General features: G+C 42.1%; 1 protein-coding gene across 1 annotated transcript in view; it reads right to left on the minus strand.

Moving 5' to 3' along the window:
• The window catches only part of Pip4k2a (phosphatidylinositol-5-phosphate 4-kinase type 2 alpha), a 138,208-nt gene that overhangs the window by 37,406 nt on the left and 83,439 nt on the right, over positions 1-17,363 (minus strand). The window contains exons 2-4 of the mRNA XM_090319018.1: positions 15,965-16,062; positions 14,483-14,579; positions 1,725-1,877 (exon numbers count right to left, since the gene is read on the minus strand). Coding sequence (XP_090175144.1) covers positions 1,725-1,877; positions 14,483-14,579; positions 15,965-16,062 — 348 coding nt within the window. The remainder of the gene's footprint in view (positions 1-1,724; positions 1,878-14,482; positions 14,580-15,964; positions 16,063-17,363) is intronic.

The following is a 17,363-nucleotide window of genomic DNA, read 5'->3' on the forward strand; positions in this document are numbered from 1 at the left end:
TTATCCTTGGGGGACAAAACACTTAGTGAAATGACTTTTCCAGGTACAAAAAATGTTTCCCAAGGAAAATGCTATCTCAAGGATAGAGATCTGTCTTGAAGGGGATATCTAGAAGAGCCATCTTTTATTCACAGTGATGCTTCGTTACCTGTGCCATAATAACCCAGATTTAAAGAGTCGAGCAGCCTTGAAATCTCTGGGCCAAATCGATTACACAAAATGTAACAGTAAAAGTGATTAAATATACCATGTGTCAAATCAAAGGACAGTATTTTCTTTAAGGTAAATGTGGAACAAACCTCCAACCTACTTTTCACTGGATGTACCTGTGATATCAACACACCCAGTACCTGTTACCGGGTGCTCCTGAACACACATTTGGGGAATGGACTGTCTGTCTCTCCTTTGCTGTTCTTCACTGATAAACTGTTTGCTCTCTACCTTGTGTTATCCAATTCTTTTTTTTTTGGCAACAACCTCACAAACTCAGCACCCACGGGCCGGGTGGAGACCACCTTCCTTTTCTACACTTCCTCCCTGGAGTCTCACTTGTTCCGTTAAGTTTATCAGAAAATTAATCCCAGGAAGGCTTTAGTCAAACAAGTATCCTCTCCAGGGGGGAGGCTCCTGGTTGTTCTAGCCTTCTAGAACAACAGTGAGTGTATTTCATTAAAACAAAAAACGACAAAGGGGAGAAAGAAGGTTGTGAGTTAACAAAGTTGTCAGACAGCCTATTTAGAGAGGAGTGTGATGCGTCATGGAAGAATACTTCCTCTCTATGGATATGCAATTTCAATAAGGCTTATTATTTGTCCAGAGTTGCGTGATTCAGAAGCACAGCTGATGGGAAGGTACAAGTAACAACAACAAAAGAAACAGAAGAATAGACCATTAGCTGAGAGCAAGAGCCGGACACTTGGGAGATGAGACCTAAAACCCTAACTTGAACTCAGTTCTGATGCTTTTGCTCAATGGCAGGCTACCCACCACGGGAGCCTGGTACAACACAGGATAGACACACGTGCATGTCATGGGCTCCTCTTGGCCATCTGCCTGTTCTGACAAATCTGCATGGCTTAAAATGAGGTTATACATTTCCAGATGGCCCCTGGCAGAAAAAAAAAGGTTTCTAAGCCTAAGAAATGAAAATTTAAAAGCCTAGACATCACACAGTTAGTGACAGGGATGGGATTTGAACCCGGGGCTGTCTGCTTTTGGACATTCTACTCTTATGGATCTACTGTAAGTGAGGTCTCTTACAGATCAGGCCTATGAGCTTGTGCTCAACTTGCAGAGCTGTTATAAGAAGGAGGAGAATGTTGTTCTTGAGGGTTGGTTCATTGTACTTGCAGGAATCTATCTACAAAGAGATCATCCTTGGGGATGAAAGGGAGAAGAAACAGAGTCATACACTTCTACAATCAGCTAGTTTTCTCCATAGTAGAATGGGGTTGAGGATAGGTCTTTCTGGGCCAGGTCAAGAAGGACCAGTAAGAGTAGGATACTTGATGTATAAATGGATAAAGACATAGCAGATCAACACCTGACTCAGGGCACCAATAAGACTATTATGTAAGTAACGCATGACCTTTATATGGATAGCAGGCCAGAGGAGATGCTGATGTCAAATATACTGTCAACATTTCTTAACTCTACATTTTGATCTTTGGTCTACAATTAGACATGACTGTTCTGAGATTCAAATAAAGAGAAAGAAAAATTACCTGGTGGTATTTCTTTAGGATGTTGTGCATTTCGGCCACATCCTCACTGGTAATGGTCTTGATGATGTATCTTTTGTCATAGGACGTGTGAAAGCGAGCGCCACTGCGGGCCTGGGAGTCGTTGGGGAGGGGCGCACTTCTGGTCAAGGAGTTCTTCCCGCAGGAAGGGGAGGGGAGTAGGGAAGAGAGCTGGTTAGAGGTATGTCTTTGGATTCCCAGATAATCTGCTGTTATAGGGCGATTATTCATGTTTGGCAAAACATGGTAAGTGGCTGACAATGTCATCATATGTTTATCATATCTCAGATTGCAAGGTTTTCAAATGCAAATGAAAACAGCTTGGGTAAGTATATGATTCTAGTGTCCTTAAAGTTGGTGGGCATCCAGAATCACAGTCATACTTTATTGACCATACTACACTTCTTCACAGAGTTGGGGAAGGGCTCAAAGCTTATTTAGTTTCGGTGAGAATGATGCTTGAATTCAGTGTTCTACCACTTGAGCTGTATGTACCTTTTTTCTTTTTCCTTAAAAATACTCGTTTTGGTTTAGTTTTTTTTTTTTTTCCAGATAGGGTTTCCTGCTTTTGCCAGGCTGGCCTTGGACCAAGATCCTTCTATCTCTGCCTTCTGAGTAAATTAGATTACAGGCATATGCCTTCCATATCTCGTAAAATTAAGTACAAGAAACAAAAGGAAATGGAATAGCAACCCTTAGATGACAGGGAAGAACCTCCATGTTACACAGAATAATTCACTACATTCTGATAAGAGCAATGGTTACCATGACTACCATGAGGTGCTGGATAGTAAGAGATGGGGATGAGGGAGATTTAGTAACAGGACAAAGGTCACATACTTAGTAAAGAATGAGCTAAAATTCTACCTCAGGGTGCCTGGCTTAGAACCCAAATTCCCAACTAAGTCAACTAGCAAACTACTTAACTAACATATAGGAATGGCTTGTGGAAGACACAGGAACCTGGACAAGAACATTCTACAACAGTTCCTCAGAAGATTCTGGTTTGGTCCATTGTCTACACTTTTTCAGCCATTTTTTGAGTACTATCCAGATAGGGAAAGAGGTTCTTCAAGGGTCTGATGCATGCTGTGGACACTGTAGTTAGAGATGTCTGTCTATATTTTCTTTTGCCTCTTACTTATGAGTCATTAGAAATCTCACCTGTCTGCCCCAGTCATTCTCCCCCTGGTTGAGAGACTTGTGGGAAGAGCAAACCTCAGGCAAATGAGGGAAGTCTGGCCTCTATCGCTGTGAACTGTGCTTCTGAGTAATGACATCATCATCTGCCCAGCCTCACAGGCCCATGCCTGGAGAATTCAAAGGCAAAGATGCTTCTCCCCTCAGCTTCTTCTATAAACATGGGTACTCAAAGGCCCAGTGGACCAACGACAGTCAGGGAACACAGAGGTCTTTGGGCCTTTGGAGAGGTAGGTACCTCGTGGATTTTCAATGAAAGGGTCCCTTTCTGCCTGGCACTTTTCAACCTTCTTATCCTTTCCTTCCTTTAAAAATGAAATCCAGCAGGACAGAGCCATCCCAGGTAGAGTGGACTTGCAGGGATGGGGAGGCTCATGGGACACCAGGACTGGAAATGACAGTGTCCCCAAGCCCACCCTCAGTGCTCAGGGTAGACCCAGCATTACTGTGGCACAAACAGCCATCCTGAAACAGTGCATTTCAGACCCAATGCAAGTGGGCATACCTGCCAAATGCAGGGCCCAGACAGTCAATTAACTGAATCATGCTTTCCTTTCCTAATTAGAAAAAAAAAAATCAATGTAACTACCAATTACTTTAACCAGCAGGACTCAGCAGTGTTAAATTATTCCTAAAAAAATACTGAACATAAAAAAACATGAAAAAAATACTGAAATTCATTAGACTAAGAATGATGAAAAAGATTTTCAGGATGAAAATAGTTAGATTTCAAGAGCTCATGTCTAATTTATATGTTTTTTCCTTTTCCTTTACACCACATTCTACTTAGAGTAAAAAGGAAAAATCAAAGCAAATGTCCTCTTTTGTGGATTAAAGGTTAGCAAAAAGAAAAAGGCAAAGGAGGAGGAAGGGGAGGAGAGAGGAGTCAGCAACAACAATTATCATTCATTGCTAATGCTCTCGTTATTTTTTCCTCCCAAACATTAACTTGCCAAACTTATTTAGTATAAATAAGTTTATACCAAAAGGTATTTACCACAAGTAAAGTGAGAACTGTAGGAACTTCAAATTATCTCAGGCATAAAATCAAAGCAGAAACAATGAGCTTCATGGCAGTCAGACTGTAAACTCTGTAAAACCAGCATCCACAGAACACACTTTGTGTGGGGGAGAGTGGCAGACAGTGAGGGACTGAAGTATTCACATAGGGATGGAATCAGAGCAGAGGCAGTTTCATGAAATAGGTTCTTATGTGTAGTAGAGAGGAATGTAGACCATTCTTTTAGGGCAAAATAAAATTAGGATCTGCATAGTCTGCGCTTCTCAAGCTCAGTGAACAACATCACTCAAGAACCACATTAAAATGTGAGATGCAGAGGTCGACTGAAGTATGGTTATAATGTGTTGTGTATTCAGAGTCTGATAATTACACACTTACCTGTGTTAGTGCCTTTCTTATCTACTCTCTCCAAAACTAGTTTGGTTAACACAGAAAATTTTATATTTGAATTCATGAATTGCTTAAGTATTCTGAGTATGACAAGGCAATATTGCCCGCCTGCCTGCCTTCTTCCTTCCCTTCCTTCCTTCCTTCCTTCCTTCCTTCCTTCCTTCCTTCCTTCCTTCCTTCCTTCCTTCCTTCCTTCCTACCTTCCCTCCCTCCCTCCCTCCCTTTGTGTGTGTGTGTGCGCAAGTGCACACATGCATGCTCCTGTCGGTATTGGGGCTTGAATTCTGGGCCCAGGTACTGTTCCTTTAGCTTTTTCACTCAAATCTAGTGCTCTTAGCATTTTCCTGCCTGGGCTGGCTCCAACCTAGAGCCTCAGAGCTCAGTCTACCTAGTAGTTAGGGTTACAGGAGTGAGCCATTGGTAATGAACAATAAATAAGTTTATAAAGAATTAAAAAGTATAGCTGAACCCTGGAGGAATCCATCCTCTATGCTTCCTCCTCCTAGATTCTTGGCCTTTCCAAGATCATTTGCATTAGGATATTGGCCCCATTTAATCTTGGCTTATAAAATCTTGTAAATCCTAATCCTGATTCTGTCTCCTATTACTTTGTGAGTAGTCACACGTGTCATTTCAACCTATAGCAGCTAATCTGAGGATGTGAAGAAAATACTTTTAAGGTTCTAGGTTTTCCAATGATCACTGACATCTGGTTAAAATGCACCTTTCACATCACTATAAACATAAAAATATATGAATCAAATTTAATTTACTAGTTGTGCTAGACAAGGAGAAAATCAGATTTTACATAAATTGTTGGATCTCCAGAATGATTCTAAAGTCTGGCAAAATCCAACTCATGATTTTAAATGTATTCACCCCCAAAAGCCAAAACACTTTCCCGATAGAAGATAGGAAGCTGGTGAACAACGGAGGCAGATTACTGATGTAAGGTTCCTGCCTAAGGTAAATGAAAAAGGCAACACGCAAAATCAGGGCTCAACTTTGGCAATTATGGGACATCATAACCACAGGCAAAGAGTCTGCTCGGAAGACAATATGCCAACATCTCCACAGTGGCAAATACTGTGTTAGGACTTCTGGGATGAGATTTAAGAGAAGATGACAGGAGTCCATGGAGCCCCTTGAAAATGACGCTTCATAGTTTCCAGATGTATTCAGAACAACTTGGAGATTATTCCAAACCACTGGATTTACAGAGAAGAAAACAGAGACCTTGAGAACAGAAAGGAGTTGCTCACCTTTTCTTATAAATATGTAGTTGGGACAATTTATGTAGTAGACTTAAGCTCTGGAGGGTGACAGGCATTTCCATGGAATAGTTAATATCGATTTTTTCATGGTGGCAAACACCTTCTAATACCAATTTAGAGTGTGAGTCAGCTGGCACACAAAAAATCGAACTTGTCTGTATGTTTTCAATTTTCCAAGGAAAGTGTGCAGAAAACACCATCAGAAACAGCTACAGTGCTAATGCAGCTCAGAAGCCTTCATTAACCTGTGTGTGGAAGCTTTCTTGGCTCATTCTAAGACTGTCTCTTGCTTGACTACAACTGAATGAACAGAGAAGGGGCTGTGTCTCTCCAGACAAGATAAGTGTTTGTGGATCCAGCAAGACATGAGGACAAGAAAGCTTTGAGTCTGACAATTTACAGTATGAAGATTGGGCTGAAGGATATCTAGAACTTAATATTTTCTACAAGTCCTGTAGATTGTAGCAAGCTACATCAACCTTAAGACTGCCTCATATTTCTGACCATGTAGCATACTTGCCATATATATGTTAATTACTTATGTGGACTGGAACTTTTTGGAGGCTTGTAATCTCCTATCACTGCCCTCCCTTACCCCTTGTGAAGCTTGAACTCTAGGCCTGGACACTGTCCCTAAGCTCTTCAGCTCAAGGCTAGCACTCTACCACTTGAGCCATAGTGCCACATCTGGCTTTCTGGTGGTTAATTGGAGATGAGAGCCTCATGGACTTTAGTACGAAGGCTGGCTTTGAACCGCGATCCTCAGATCTCAGCCTCCCCAGTAGCTAGGATGACAGGTATGAGCCACTAGCACCCAGTTGGCCTCCCATCTTTTGAAGCCTGTCTACCTCCTGTCTTTCCAAAGTGTCCCAAAGTAATATTTTACATTTTCTGTTGACTTCTAGACTACTTCTGTACAATACTAAGCTGGGAAAGAAACAGAATACTTATTCTCCATAGAAATGGGGTTATTAAGACCTGCCTCAAGGAACTGGCAGTCAAAAATAGGTGTTGGGAAGAGTCTCTTATTGAATCATATTGTTCTACATTTAACAGGCTTTGCTAAGATGTGGTACACATACTACACTACTCACCTGTTTAAAGTATAGCACTTGTGTTGTGTCATAAAGCCACACAGCAATTCCTTAACAAAATTTCTATCACTCTACAAAGAAGCGCTACCACTCATTTGTGGTTGCTCTTACTCCTTCCCCAACTCTCCTTTTTGCATTTCTGTATTTGTCTATTCTGAAATTTCAAATAACCAGACACAAAGGACTGACTTGAACATTCTTCATGTGTTTCTTAGTCATTCTTACCTCTTTTTCTAATAAGTTTCTCCTTAGCTTCCTGGCCCATTCAGTGATTGGTTTATTAGGTTTGGGAGGGGTTAGTTTCTTGAACGCCTTGCATATATTGGATTTTAGGCCTTGTGTAAAGTTCTGGATCTGGGGCCTGAAGTTTGGCCTAGTGGTAAAGTGTTTACCTGTCATACATGAAGAACTGGGTTTGATTCCTTGGTACCACATACATAGAAAAAGCTGGAAATGGTCCTGTGGCTCAAGTGGTAGAGCTCTATCCTTGAGAAAGCCCAAGGCTCTGAGTTCAAGCCCAGGGACTGGCAAAAAAAGCTAAGGGACAATAAGTACCTAAACCCTTGAATTCAAGCCTCAGGACCAGACTAGACTGGCACACACACACACACACACACACACACACACACACACACACACACACGGGAAGTTCTGGTTCTAGGTTGAGATGTTAGGAAGAATATAAAACCAGTCCATTTTGCCTGACTATCTTGCAATGCAGTAAGCTATTTTGCATAGTCAAATACATTTGATCTTCTAGCACTGTATGTCCTGTCTCTAACTTTCCACAGCTCTGTTTCAAGTTCTGGTACCATGTGCGTCCTCTAAAGGGAACAAAGAAAGATAAATGCCAGATGAGGCCCCCCCTTCGGTATTCTTCCATTTTTAACTAGAAATTGTCTTTTCCCTTAGGAAGTGGTGCTGCACCTCACTCCCCATCGTCCCCATTGAAGATGTTTATTTCCACAGTGGGGAGTCCAGGATTAGTGGAGCCTCCAGAATGGTGGAGGAAACATAAAGGTCAATTTAATTAGCTCCTATCTACCACCCATCTTTTATACCTCTCATAAAAAGGTCATGACTTAGCCACTGTTTACTGTCCCCATACTTTTCCCTCAAAGTAAAACACTGCACATTTATACATTGAATTTTCTGGAATGAATCACATACTGGCAAAATTTTTGATTCTTTTTAAATTTTGAATCTAGTTGGTACCTCATGCTAAAATCACACATGAAATGCCTTCATTGTTCATCAAAGGAAAGGCCACTTTGAAATAATTTGGCTAGGCTCAAATGTGGAGAAGCTGTCATCTTACTGGGAGAGCATTACCACGTCAACAGTGTGTATAAGATCCTCAAAGGCAAATACTCCTGAAGACAATAGACTCAGATCTGAGTACTTTATCTACAGAGGATTTTAGGGAACAGGATGGTTTTTTCCTCCTCATTTTATAGATGGGGAAACAAGTTCATTCCATTGGTGACAGAAAATACAAGATCAGGTCAGGCCTCCCAGAACCCAGGAAATGTTTCTTGACTAACTCTAGCGATCAGTTTCATGGACTTGAAACCTGGAAACCAATCTCTGTCCTGCTGACAGCTCAGAATTACGATTACATGCCTCAAATCATACGGCCCGGGAGACAGAAGCAACTGTCCAGAGAAGCCGTGCTTTCTGGGCTAGTATGCAACCTATCTGAGTGGGCACAGATGGTCCTCTGACCTCGTCAGGGAGTTAAAGACCAACACGCTAACTTGAACATCATCATCAAGGATTTATTAAATGCATACTGTGTTCAAAGTCCAATGTTAAGCTCTTGGGGAATTTCAAAGAAAGTCTGAGCTATGATCCTTGGCACAGAATGGCTTTCACTAGAGAGGAAGCAAGACATGGTGCAATTTAATGCTTATCAATAATGAAACAACTTACCAGAAAAGTAGGACATAGAAATGAAAGGTAACAAGCAACAGAAAGAGAAGGAGAGCAGCAGAGCTGTAGGAACTCCACAGAGTGCCTTTTAAATGTCTTAGGCTCTCTCCAGAGACCTGTCCTCAGGGCTCACAAAAAAAACAAAGATTAGTATTGAACTTTCTAGAAACACCCAGTAGCAAGGACGGCTGACTGACAGCTTTTGGTTACACATCTTGAGATACAACCCCAAGCAGGCTCGGAGCAGGAAATATAGGCAGGCAGGAAGCTTGGGCTCAAAGTTAGGGCAGGTTGTGGTGGGCAATAGCAAGTTTCTTAGCTTATGAAAGGAGAAAAAGCACTAGAAAGAATCTGCTGCTGATGCGCTATCAAGGCCTTCCAAGCCTCTCAAGAGTCTAGGCATCCGAGGGAACTCCTTCAGGTCTCAGCCCAGGTGAGTCTCTGGGCAGGGTGATCCTTCTAAGACTCAGGGTAAAGTAGTGGCAGGGTAGCTAATTTGGGGATAAAAGCTGTAAAAGAGTCAAATAAGGCCCGGCATGGCTGTAATCCTAGCTCCACAGGAGGCTGACAGCTGAGGATTATGGTTCAAAGCCAGCCCAGACTTTAAGACTCTTACCTCCAATTAACCAGCAGAAAACCAGAAGTGGTATTGTGGCTCAAAGTGGTATTGTGCTAGCTTTGAACAAAAGGAGCCCAAGGACAGTGGCCAGGATCAGAGTTCAAGCCTCAGGAGAGGCCACAAAAAAAAAGTCAAATGAACAAACATAAACAACCAATGGTAGAGGGACTAAAGTGCTTAGACAGTGCCAGGAGCAATTACACACATTACTGGGTAATGACTGTCAGGGGCTAAGACCAGAGAGGGTTCCCCACAACTGAGTCTGTGCCTGTCCCTTCCAGAGCTGGGTCTCTGCTCCTGATCCCATCCCGAGATTTCCCAAGACTGCCAGGTGGGCTTGGACATCTCAGTCACCTACAGGGACAGAGCTCACACGCATTTCCCCTCCACCCAATCCCGACACAATCCACGTCACTCCATTACCCAGCGGCTCAGGCCCAGCACCAATTGGATCCTATCTTTTGCTCCTAACAGGTCATTTACCTCCCTCAAACTCTGGTGAAGAGGCTCCCTGCTTCAGTGTGTTTGTGACAAGTGCCCTGGCTCAAGCGTCCTCTCACTGGGATCTTATAGCTTCCTCATTTCCGCATCTCCCTTTTTATATACTCTATGTATAACCCTACTGTTATCTTTAGAAACAGACTTTCATCACATTGCTTCTCCCCTGCATAAAATACCAGGGCTATTTGTCTACCATAGGAGGGACTTGAGGTCTCAGTTCTGTTTCTAGGTCCTCTATCAATCCCTGGCTATCCATGTCCATTACTGATCTTCAGCTACCATGGCAGGAACTCTCCTGTCTTTTGTGTGATCTCAAACTCAGGGTGTGAGCTCCCCCCCCCCCCTCGTAAGTCTCTTCAAGATCTGTCTCTATGCTAACTACTAGGAAATCTGCATTTGAAAAACACTTCTAGCCAGATGCCAGTGGCTTATACCGCAATCCTAGCTATGCAGGAGGCTGAGATCTAAAGATCCTGGTGTAAACCTAAACTGGGCAGACAAAATCTTACTCCACTTAAACAGTAAAGAGATGGAGATAGAGTTGTGGCTCAAATGGTAGAGTGCTAGCTTTGTGCAAAGAAGCTAAGGGAAGCACCGAGGCCTTGAGGATTGACAAGTACCAAGTACTAGTTCCAAAACACACACACACACACACACACACACACACACACACACACACACACACACACACTCATACACTCATTTGATAGCTTTGATACTTCAGCCAAACTGACAGAATTGTCTTTTCCCAAAACTTAGTATACTTCATACATATTAAGACTTTAGGATACAAATTGGAAAGAGAAACATCAAAAGTTTAAAATGCTAGCCTTTAAAATGAATCATTTTAAAATTAGACTTCTCTCTTGTTCCACATACAGAGAAGAAAGGGCATCGAATGTGAATAATGAGAGATTCTAATTCAGGAGGCGCAGTAGGGGAAAAGTAAACCTGATATTATCCAACGCAATGAACACGAGGTTTAGTTTCAAATTATGCAGTGTGTTTAGTTTTAGCAGCATTGACTTCACCCCGTGCAACTTTTTGACTTCTGGTGGGCAATTCTGTCTAGGAGCTCACAAGCAAACTAAAACTTCTATGGGACTTCCCAGGTCTGTTAAGAGAGGCCTTAACATCCCACAAAACTGCAAAAGGAGGTACAGACTTCTCATTCTCTTCTGCCACATTCTCTAGGATGTATACATGTTTAACATAGAGCTTGACATGCACTAGGTGCAAATAAAAACACACTGAGTCGATCATGTTGGGTGAATTCATGACTGAAAGGACCAGTTTTAGGTGGCACTTGTAGGGTAAAAATAGTTTAGAGGCAGTAGTGAGCCAGTTAAGGCAGCATTCATTTTAAAGGCATTCAGGAGGAGGCAGGGGCCAAGGAAGGGAAGGGTCTCACTGGTCAAACCAATCGGAAGAGCATGCTCCAGTCTGGGATTATTATAAACTAATCATATAATTAAAAAAATAAAAAACACTATTAACATACTGGAGGAAGTTCTAAGTCTTCTAATTCTGGAATCTCTAGTCACACACACACACACACACACACACACACACACACAGGTTTATAGATTTATATATTTAGGTTAAATGATGTTGTTTGGATGGGAAATGTCCTCAGATGGTAGAGCTATTGAGTGGCCAGTGAGTCATGAGGGCTTTGATTATTGAGAGGTGATGGACACTAAAGTGGGACCTGGTTGAAGGAAAAAGGTTACTGGGGATGGGCCCACCCCCTTCCTCTCTCTTTCTCTCTGCTTCCTGGCTGCAGGAGGTGAGCCCCTTCTTCCACTGCTATAATGTTCTGCTTCATCTCAGGCCCAAAGCAACTAGACCAGCTGGCTAGGGGCTGAAATTTCTGAAACCATCAGGTCAAAGCAAACCTTAACTATGTTTAGATTTGTCTTGTAACAGCAAGGAAAGTAAGTTTCACTAAAACAAATCCAAAAACATTTGCTGGGCACTTGTGGCTCATGCCTGTAATCCTAGCTATGCAGGAGGCTGAGATCTGAGGATTGTAGTTTAAAGCCAGCTTGGGCAAGAAAGTCCAAGAGATCCTTAATTAAGTACCAAAAATAAAATTCCAGAAACAGAACTATGGCTCAAGTAGTAGATCACTAGCTTTGAGCAAAACATCTCATGGATAGCACCCAAGCCCTAAGTTCAAGCCCCTAGGACCCTGCCCCTCCTGAAAACAATTTTATTTTGCAGGTTATTGTTGCTACTACTACTACTACTACTATTATTAGTATTAATATTCATGTTCCTGAAAACAATTTTATTTTGCAGGTTATTGTTGCTACTACTACTACTACTACTACTATTATTAGTATTAATATTCATGTCTGGCGATGGAACCAAAGGTTCTCTCATATATGCTAGGCAAACAACATACTTGCTGAGCCATCCCTCTCAGACTGTTGAGAAGGTATGTGTATGTGTTTAAGCAAACATAGATCCTGGGAAAGGAATGAAGGGCTGGAGAGAGAAGCGAAGCATGTCTCTAGTTTACTAGAGGGACTCTGAACACCCACTTTTTCTTCTTTCTTTTAAATAGAAATACAGTTGCCAAAGAGAAAGCAGTAATTTAAAATGCCAAAAACACAGGCAGAGCCAGAGAAAAAGAGTGGTGTTCAGATGATTAATTACACTCACACTGACACTTTGTAACACTACTCTGTCATGCTCAGAGTCCAACAGACTTGCCAATTACTTACTCATGAATCACACGTCCCCCCTCCCCAAGTTGTGCTTAGCAACCTGCACTTCCTTATCAACTTAGATGGTTTTGTTTTTGGGGGGGAAGATGGTGTTTAAGTCTTTCATCAACCTAATCAGTTATTTTAGGAAAGTATAAGAACCACTTTTCTCTACCACAGGACAGAGTTCAGAGTGTGATGGATTCATTGATGAACTTTTTAAACTGATGTGAAGAAATGTCAGGATTTCCTTTCAGTGAAGAATTCGGGAGCCATACAAGATATAATAGTGGAGCCATACAGTCAGTTTCTGCCAGGGGTTGGTGGCTCATGCCTGTAATCCTAGCTACTCAGTGAGCTGAAATCTGAAAATCTCTGTTTGAAATCAACTTGGGAAGAAAAGTCGCTGAGACTCTTATTTCTATTTAGCCAGTAAGAAGCCAGAAGTGGAGGTGTGGCTCAAGTGGTAGAGAGCCAGCACACCAAATTTAAGCAAACAAGCCAGATGAGAGCACAAAATCCCACAGTCCCACAGTCGATGCTGGCAGATGAAGAACGGAGTACCCACACCCTACCTGGGTCATTCACTAGCTGCCAGCCTACCCTGGGTTCAGGGAAGCACAGCTCAGAACTCAGGTTTCCATGGAGACCAGGACACTTGCCCATAGCAAGGATGACATGACCAGGAGAGTAAGGGCTAGCAATATCTCATGTGAGAAACTCTTAGAAACACCTCACATGGGAGTGAGCAGAAATACTGATCTTTAGTAACTCATCCTAAGTGTGCTTTTCCTTGGGGACCTTATTATTAGTAGTAGTAATAAGAATGCATGAGCATTGCTAATATTCAATTTGTAAAGCTCACCAGGGTAGCACTTTAGTACTGAATGCAGGATGATTTAGGACTGTAGATTTAGGGCCAATGAGAGAAAAGTGCTGGATTTGAAAAAAAAAAGTTTAAAATAAATCAGTACCAAGATTTCTGCTTTTTGGTTGTTTTTTTAAGTCCCTAGGTATTTATGGATATGGAAACTCAGATTACCATGGTCAGACTCTTTTTTTTTTTTTTTTTTTTTAGGAAAATGACTATGGATTGCGAGGTATTTTAAAAGTTAAAACATATTTCACAGTGAAAATGGACACTAGGCAAGTATGAGGAAGGGTGCTCTGTCTATAGAGGACAGTGCTCTCAGGACTGTGCCTAGGACTGGGGGGGCTTTTGGTAGTGACAACAAGGCTATGGTCACTTCATCATCCTACATTGTGGCACACAAAGTGTGGCCTTTGGCAAAAATGCTGGGGCAAGCAATGAGCTTGCCAACTTGAAACACAGTAAATCAGCAAGAAAATGATTTCCAAAACAGCCTTTGTAAAAGTGGGAAAGGTGACTTCAAACACACACATATATACACGAGTGACACACTCACCACCAGAAATCAGTGTTCAAGAGACCCTCAAAACTTGTCTCCTTCCAGAGGGGCCCAGTTTCTTCCCTACAGACTATTGCACTGAAGTCATACTGCTGTCTCCACACTGGAGCCACAGCTCCCCTTCCAGCTTATTGGTGGTTAATTGGATTTGAAACTTCATCTCAGATCTCAACCTTTGGAGTAGCTAGGATTACAGGAATGAGCCCTGGCCTTAGGGGAACACTTAATTTCACAAAAACTTTGAAAACTTTGTACATGAAAAGCATTTGTAATGACAAAAAAACTGTAAAGAGGAAAAAAAATACAATGAAACCCCTTTTCTTTCTTCTTCTTCTTCTTCTTCTTTTTTTTGTCAGTCCTGGGCTTGAGCTCAGGGTCTAAGCACTGTCCTTGGACTTTTCTCAAAGCTAGAGCTCTACCACTTTAGCCTCAGCACCACTTCCGGCTTTTTTCTATGTTTGTGGTACCGAGGAATCAATCCCAGGTCTTTGTGCATGCTAGGCAAGCACTCTACCACTAGGCCAAACACCCAGCCTGAAACCCATTTTCTATTTGAAGCACTCACCTGGAAATCTTGATCATCAATTCCAAATCTCTCCCGAAGATTCCGGAAAACCATCGGGCAGTATTCCTTAAACTTGAAGTGACTCGGCATGTTTTCTCTGAAATAGTCACATTAGAATTAAAGCTCAGGCAGAGGGAGAACCCATCAGACTTGACACTGCCCCACCTGGAGCAGAAAGGGCCTGATATTCACTGTTCATGGCAGGCCTGACAACCCAGTACTAAGATTCAGGAGGCAGAAGGAGACAGATCAACAATATAGTCTCCCTCATCACATGCACACTAGAACAGGGTAGCCCTTTAATCCTGGCCACACATGAAGTCATTCCTTAGGAAGGAGATAGGAGGGGAATGAGTCAGATGGAAGAAAACAGGAAAGAAAATTAAAGAAACTGGAGACGGGCTATGTTGAGGGAAGGACAGCAGAGCAAGCCCAGTAGCGGGCCTGTGTTGTTCTGTCATTGTGCATTAGAGCTGAGAAAACAGGGGTGTACCCACATGTATGTCCCCACTGACTGGTTTTTATAGGAATGCCACACTTGAAATGCATACTGAGAAAATGCACACTGTGAAAAGTTAGCCTCTAAACAGTGTCCCATGGAGTCTCAAGGTGGACTGGGGAGGTAGCTCAGAGGTACAGCCCTTGCTTAGTATGTATGGTGAGGCCTTGGCTTCATTCTCTGGCACAGAAAGGCAAAGAGAGATAGAGAGGGGGAGAGAGAGAGAGAGAAAGAGAGACAGACTGAAACTGAGCCTAAGATAGAGATATACATGCACAGAGACAAAGGGAAAGAGAGACCCACCTTTGTGTTCCCACAGAACCACGTACATAAATTATGCACATATGTACACCCCTCTGTCATCATGATTCACACCTGAATTACAGTAATGTGTGTGTGTGTGTGTATGTGTGTTCCTACCACCATCCTGACTGTGAGCGCAAGGACTGGCTATATTGCATTTGTCATCACTGTCTCCAGCTCTCTCAGTGGACTACCTAATATCTAACAGGTGCCCTACCATGACATCTAAAATGACATTTAAAGAATATGCTTCATATCCAAAATGGCATCCAATAATGTTTTAGAAAAATATACTTTAATTCTTTATTGTTCTACAACACAGTCATTTTGGACCATAATGTCACTTCAAAGTTCTGTATAAGAGAGCAGAGATACATAACTGCTTTAAAAAAAAAACCCAAGCAATGTACAGTTTCAAGAATTTAAATTGTAATGAGAACATCTCTGTATAATGTATAAGATATTCATAGAGAACAATATGCCATATGGCAAAAGGATATTATCCCAGAGGGCCTGCTGTTACTTCTCTGAATATGACAGATGGTTATGTTTATCACAGGATTAACTTCATCAGTAAAACTTTACTCCCACCCATTGAAAAATTATGTGATTACAGAAATTCACACAAGTATACTCTGAGCAGCCACCATAGTCCTCTAAAAGGGTGGATTTGTACTTACTTGTTAAAAAGGTGATTGTCCACCTTTATCTTTGAATAGGCTTTGAAGTCATCTGGCATCAACATGACTGGGATTTGAACATGGCTCAGTTCGTTGATCTAGAAAAAAATAGAAAATAAATAGCACCAGTTATTACCATTTGGTGGGGCTTGACCTGAATGTATGCTTTCCATGAAAACCTGGTGGACACAAATTTCCTTGTCTGCTGATCGGAGGCCAATCCTTCTGGTCACTTTTCCCAGCTCTTCCCCCTTCTTCCCTTTCCCCTTCCCCTCCAGATCTTCAACCCAACACATTTTTGATTATTACACTTCCAGACAATGTCTAGAACAGACAGGTACAATGGCTCACATCTTTAATTCTAGCTGCTTGGGAAGGTCAAGGTTTGAGGCCAGCCCAGACAAAAGTATCTGTGAGACAGCTCCCTCCTCCCCCACAAATCTCAACCAATAAAAGCTGGGCATGGGGGTACTTGTCTGTCATCCTAGCCATGGAGCAAGTATAAATAGGAGGACTGAGGTCTAGGCTGGCAGAACTAGGTTTAAAACTAAATACTATAGTGAGGCATGAAGTTGCCAATAGAGGAATCTTTACTGAGGGAAGGAAAACAGGGGTTAATAACAAAACCTGAGCTAGGTGTGGTACACTCCAACATTTGAGAAATGGAGGAAGAAAGATAAGAGTTTAAGGCCAGCCTGAGCTACATAGTAAGATCCTGTCTCAAAACAAAACAGAAAAAAAATCACACCTCCCAAAACGAAAAGGCAAAGATGGTATTCTAAAGGACAAAAGGTAGAGTCCAGTTCCATTTACAGCTGGTGAGCAGCAGGTATACCTGTGATGTAGGAGTTTGCAAACCTGTCCTTTCTCTGTAAAAGCTGTTTTTACATTTTGGGTCCCAAGCCATATTGTCTGCTTGTTGTTAACAAGGAAAACCACTTTAAAGGTTTTGTTTTATTGCTTTTTTGTTGTTGTTGTTTTGTTGTTTTTTGGGGCTGGTCATGTGACTTGAAGTGTGGGCCTGGGTGTTTGTCCTTGAGCTCTTCAGCTCAAGGCTACCACCCTACCCTTGAACTACAAAGCCATTTCCAGTTTTCTGGTGGTTAATTGGAGATAAGAGTCTCATGGACTTTAGTGCCCAGGTTGGCTTTGAACTGAGATCCTCAGATTCCAGCCTCATGAGTAGCTAGGATTACAGGCACGACCCACCTCACCCAGCTACTTTAAAGTTTGATACCTCCAACAAATGAAAGACATTCTGAAAGATACTCAATTCTAAAAACAAACAAACAAAAACCCAGGCAAAAAAATGGTTCCCTACACAAAACCGAGTTCCTCAATAGAGCCCAGTTTTTTAACACATTGCTGTGTTCACAGAAAGTAAAGGAAATCTCTTCTC

The sequence above is a fragment of the Megascapheus bottae genome, chromosome 26 (assembly GCF_031878675.1).
Source record: "Megascapheus bottae isolate mThoBot1 chromosome 26, mThoBot2.hap1, whole genome shotgun sequence".
NCBI lineage: Eukaryota > Metazoa > Chordata > Mammalia > Rodentia > Geomyidae > Megascapheus > Megascapheus bottae.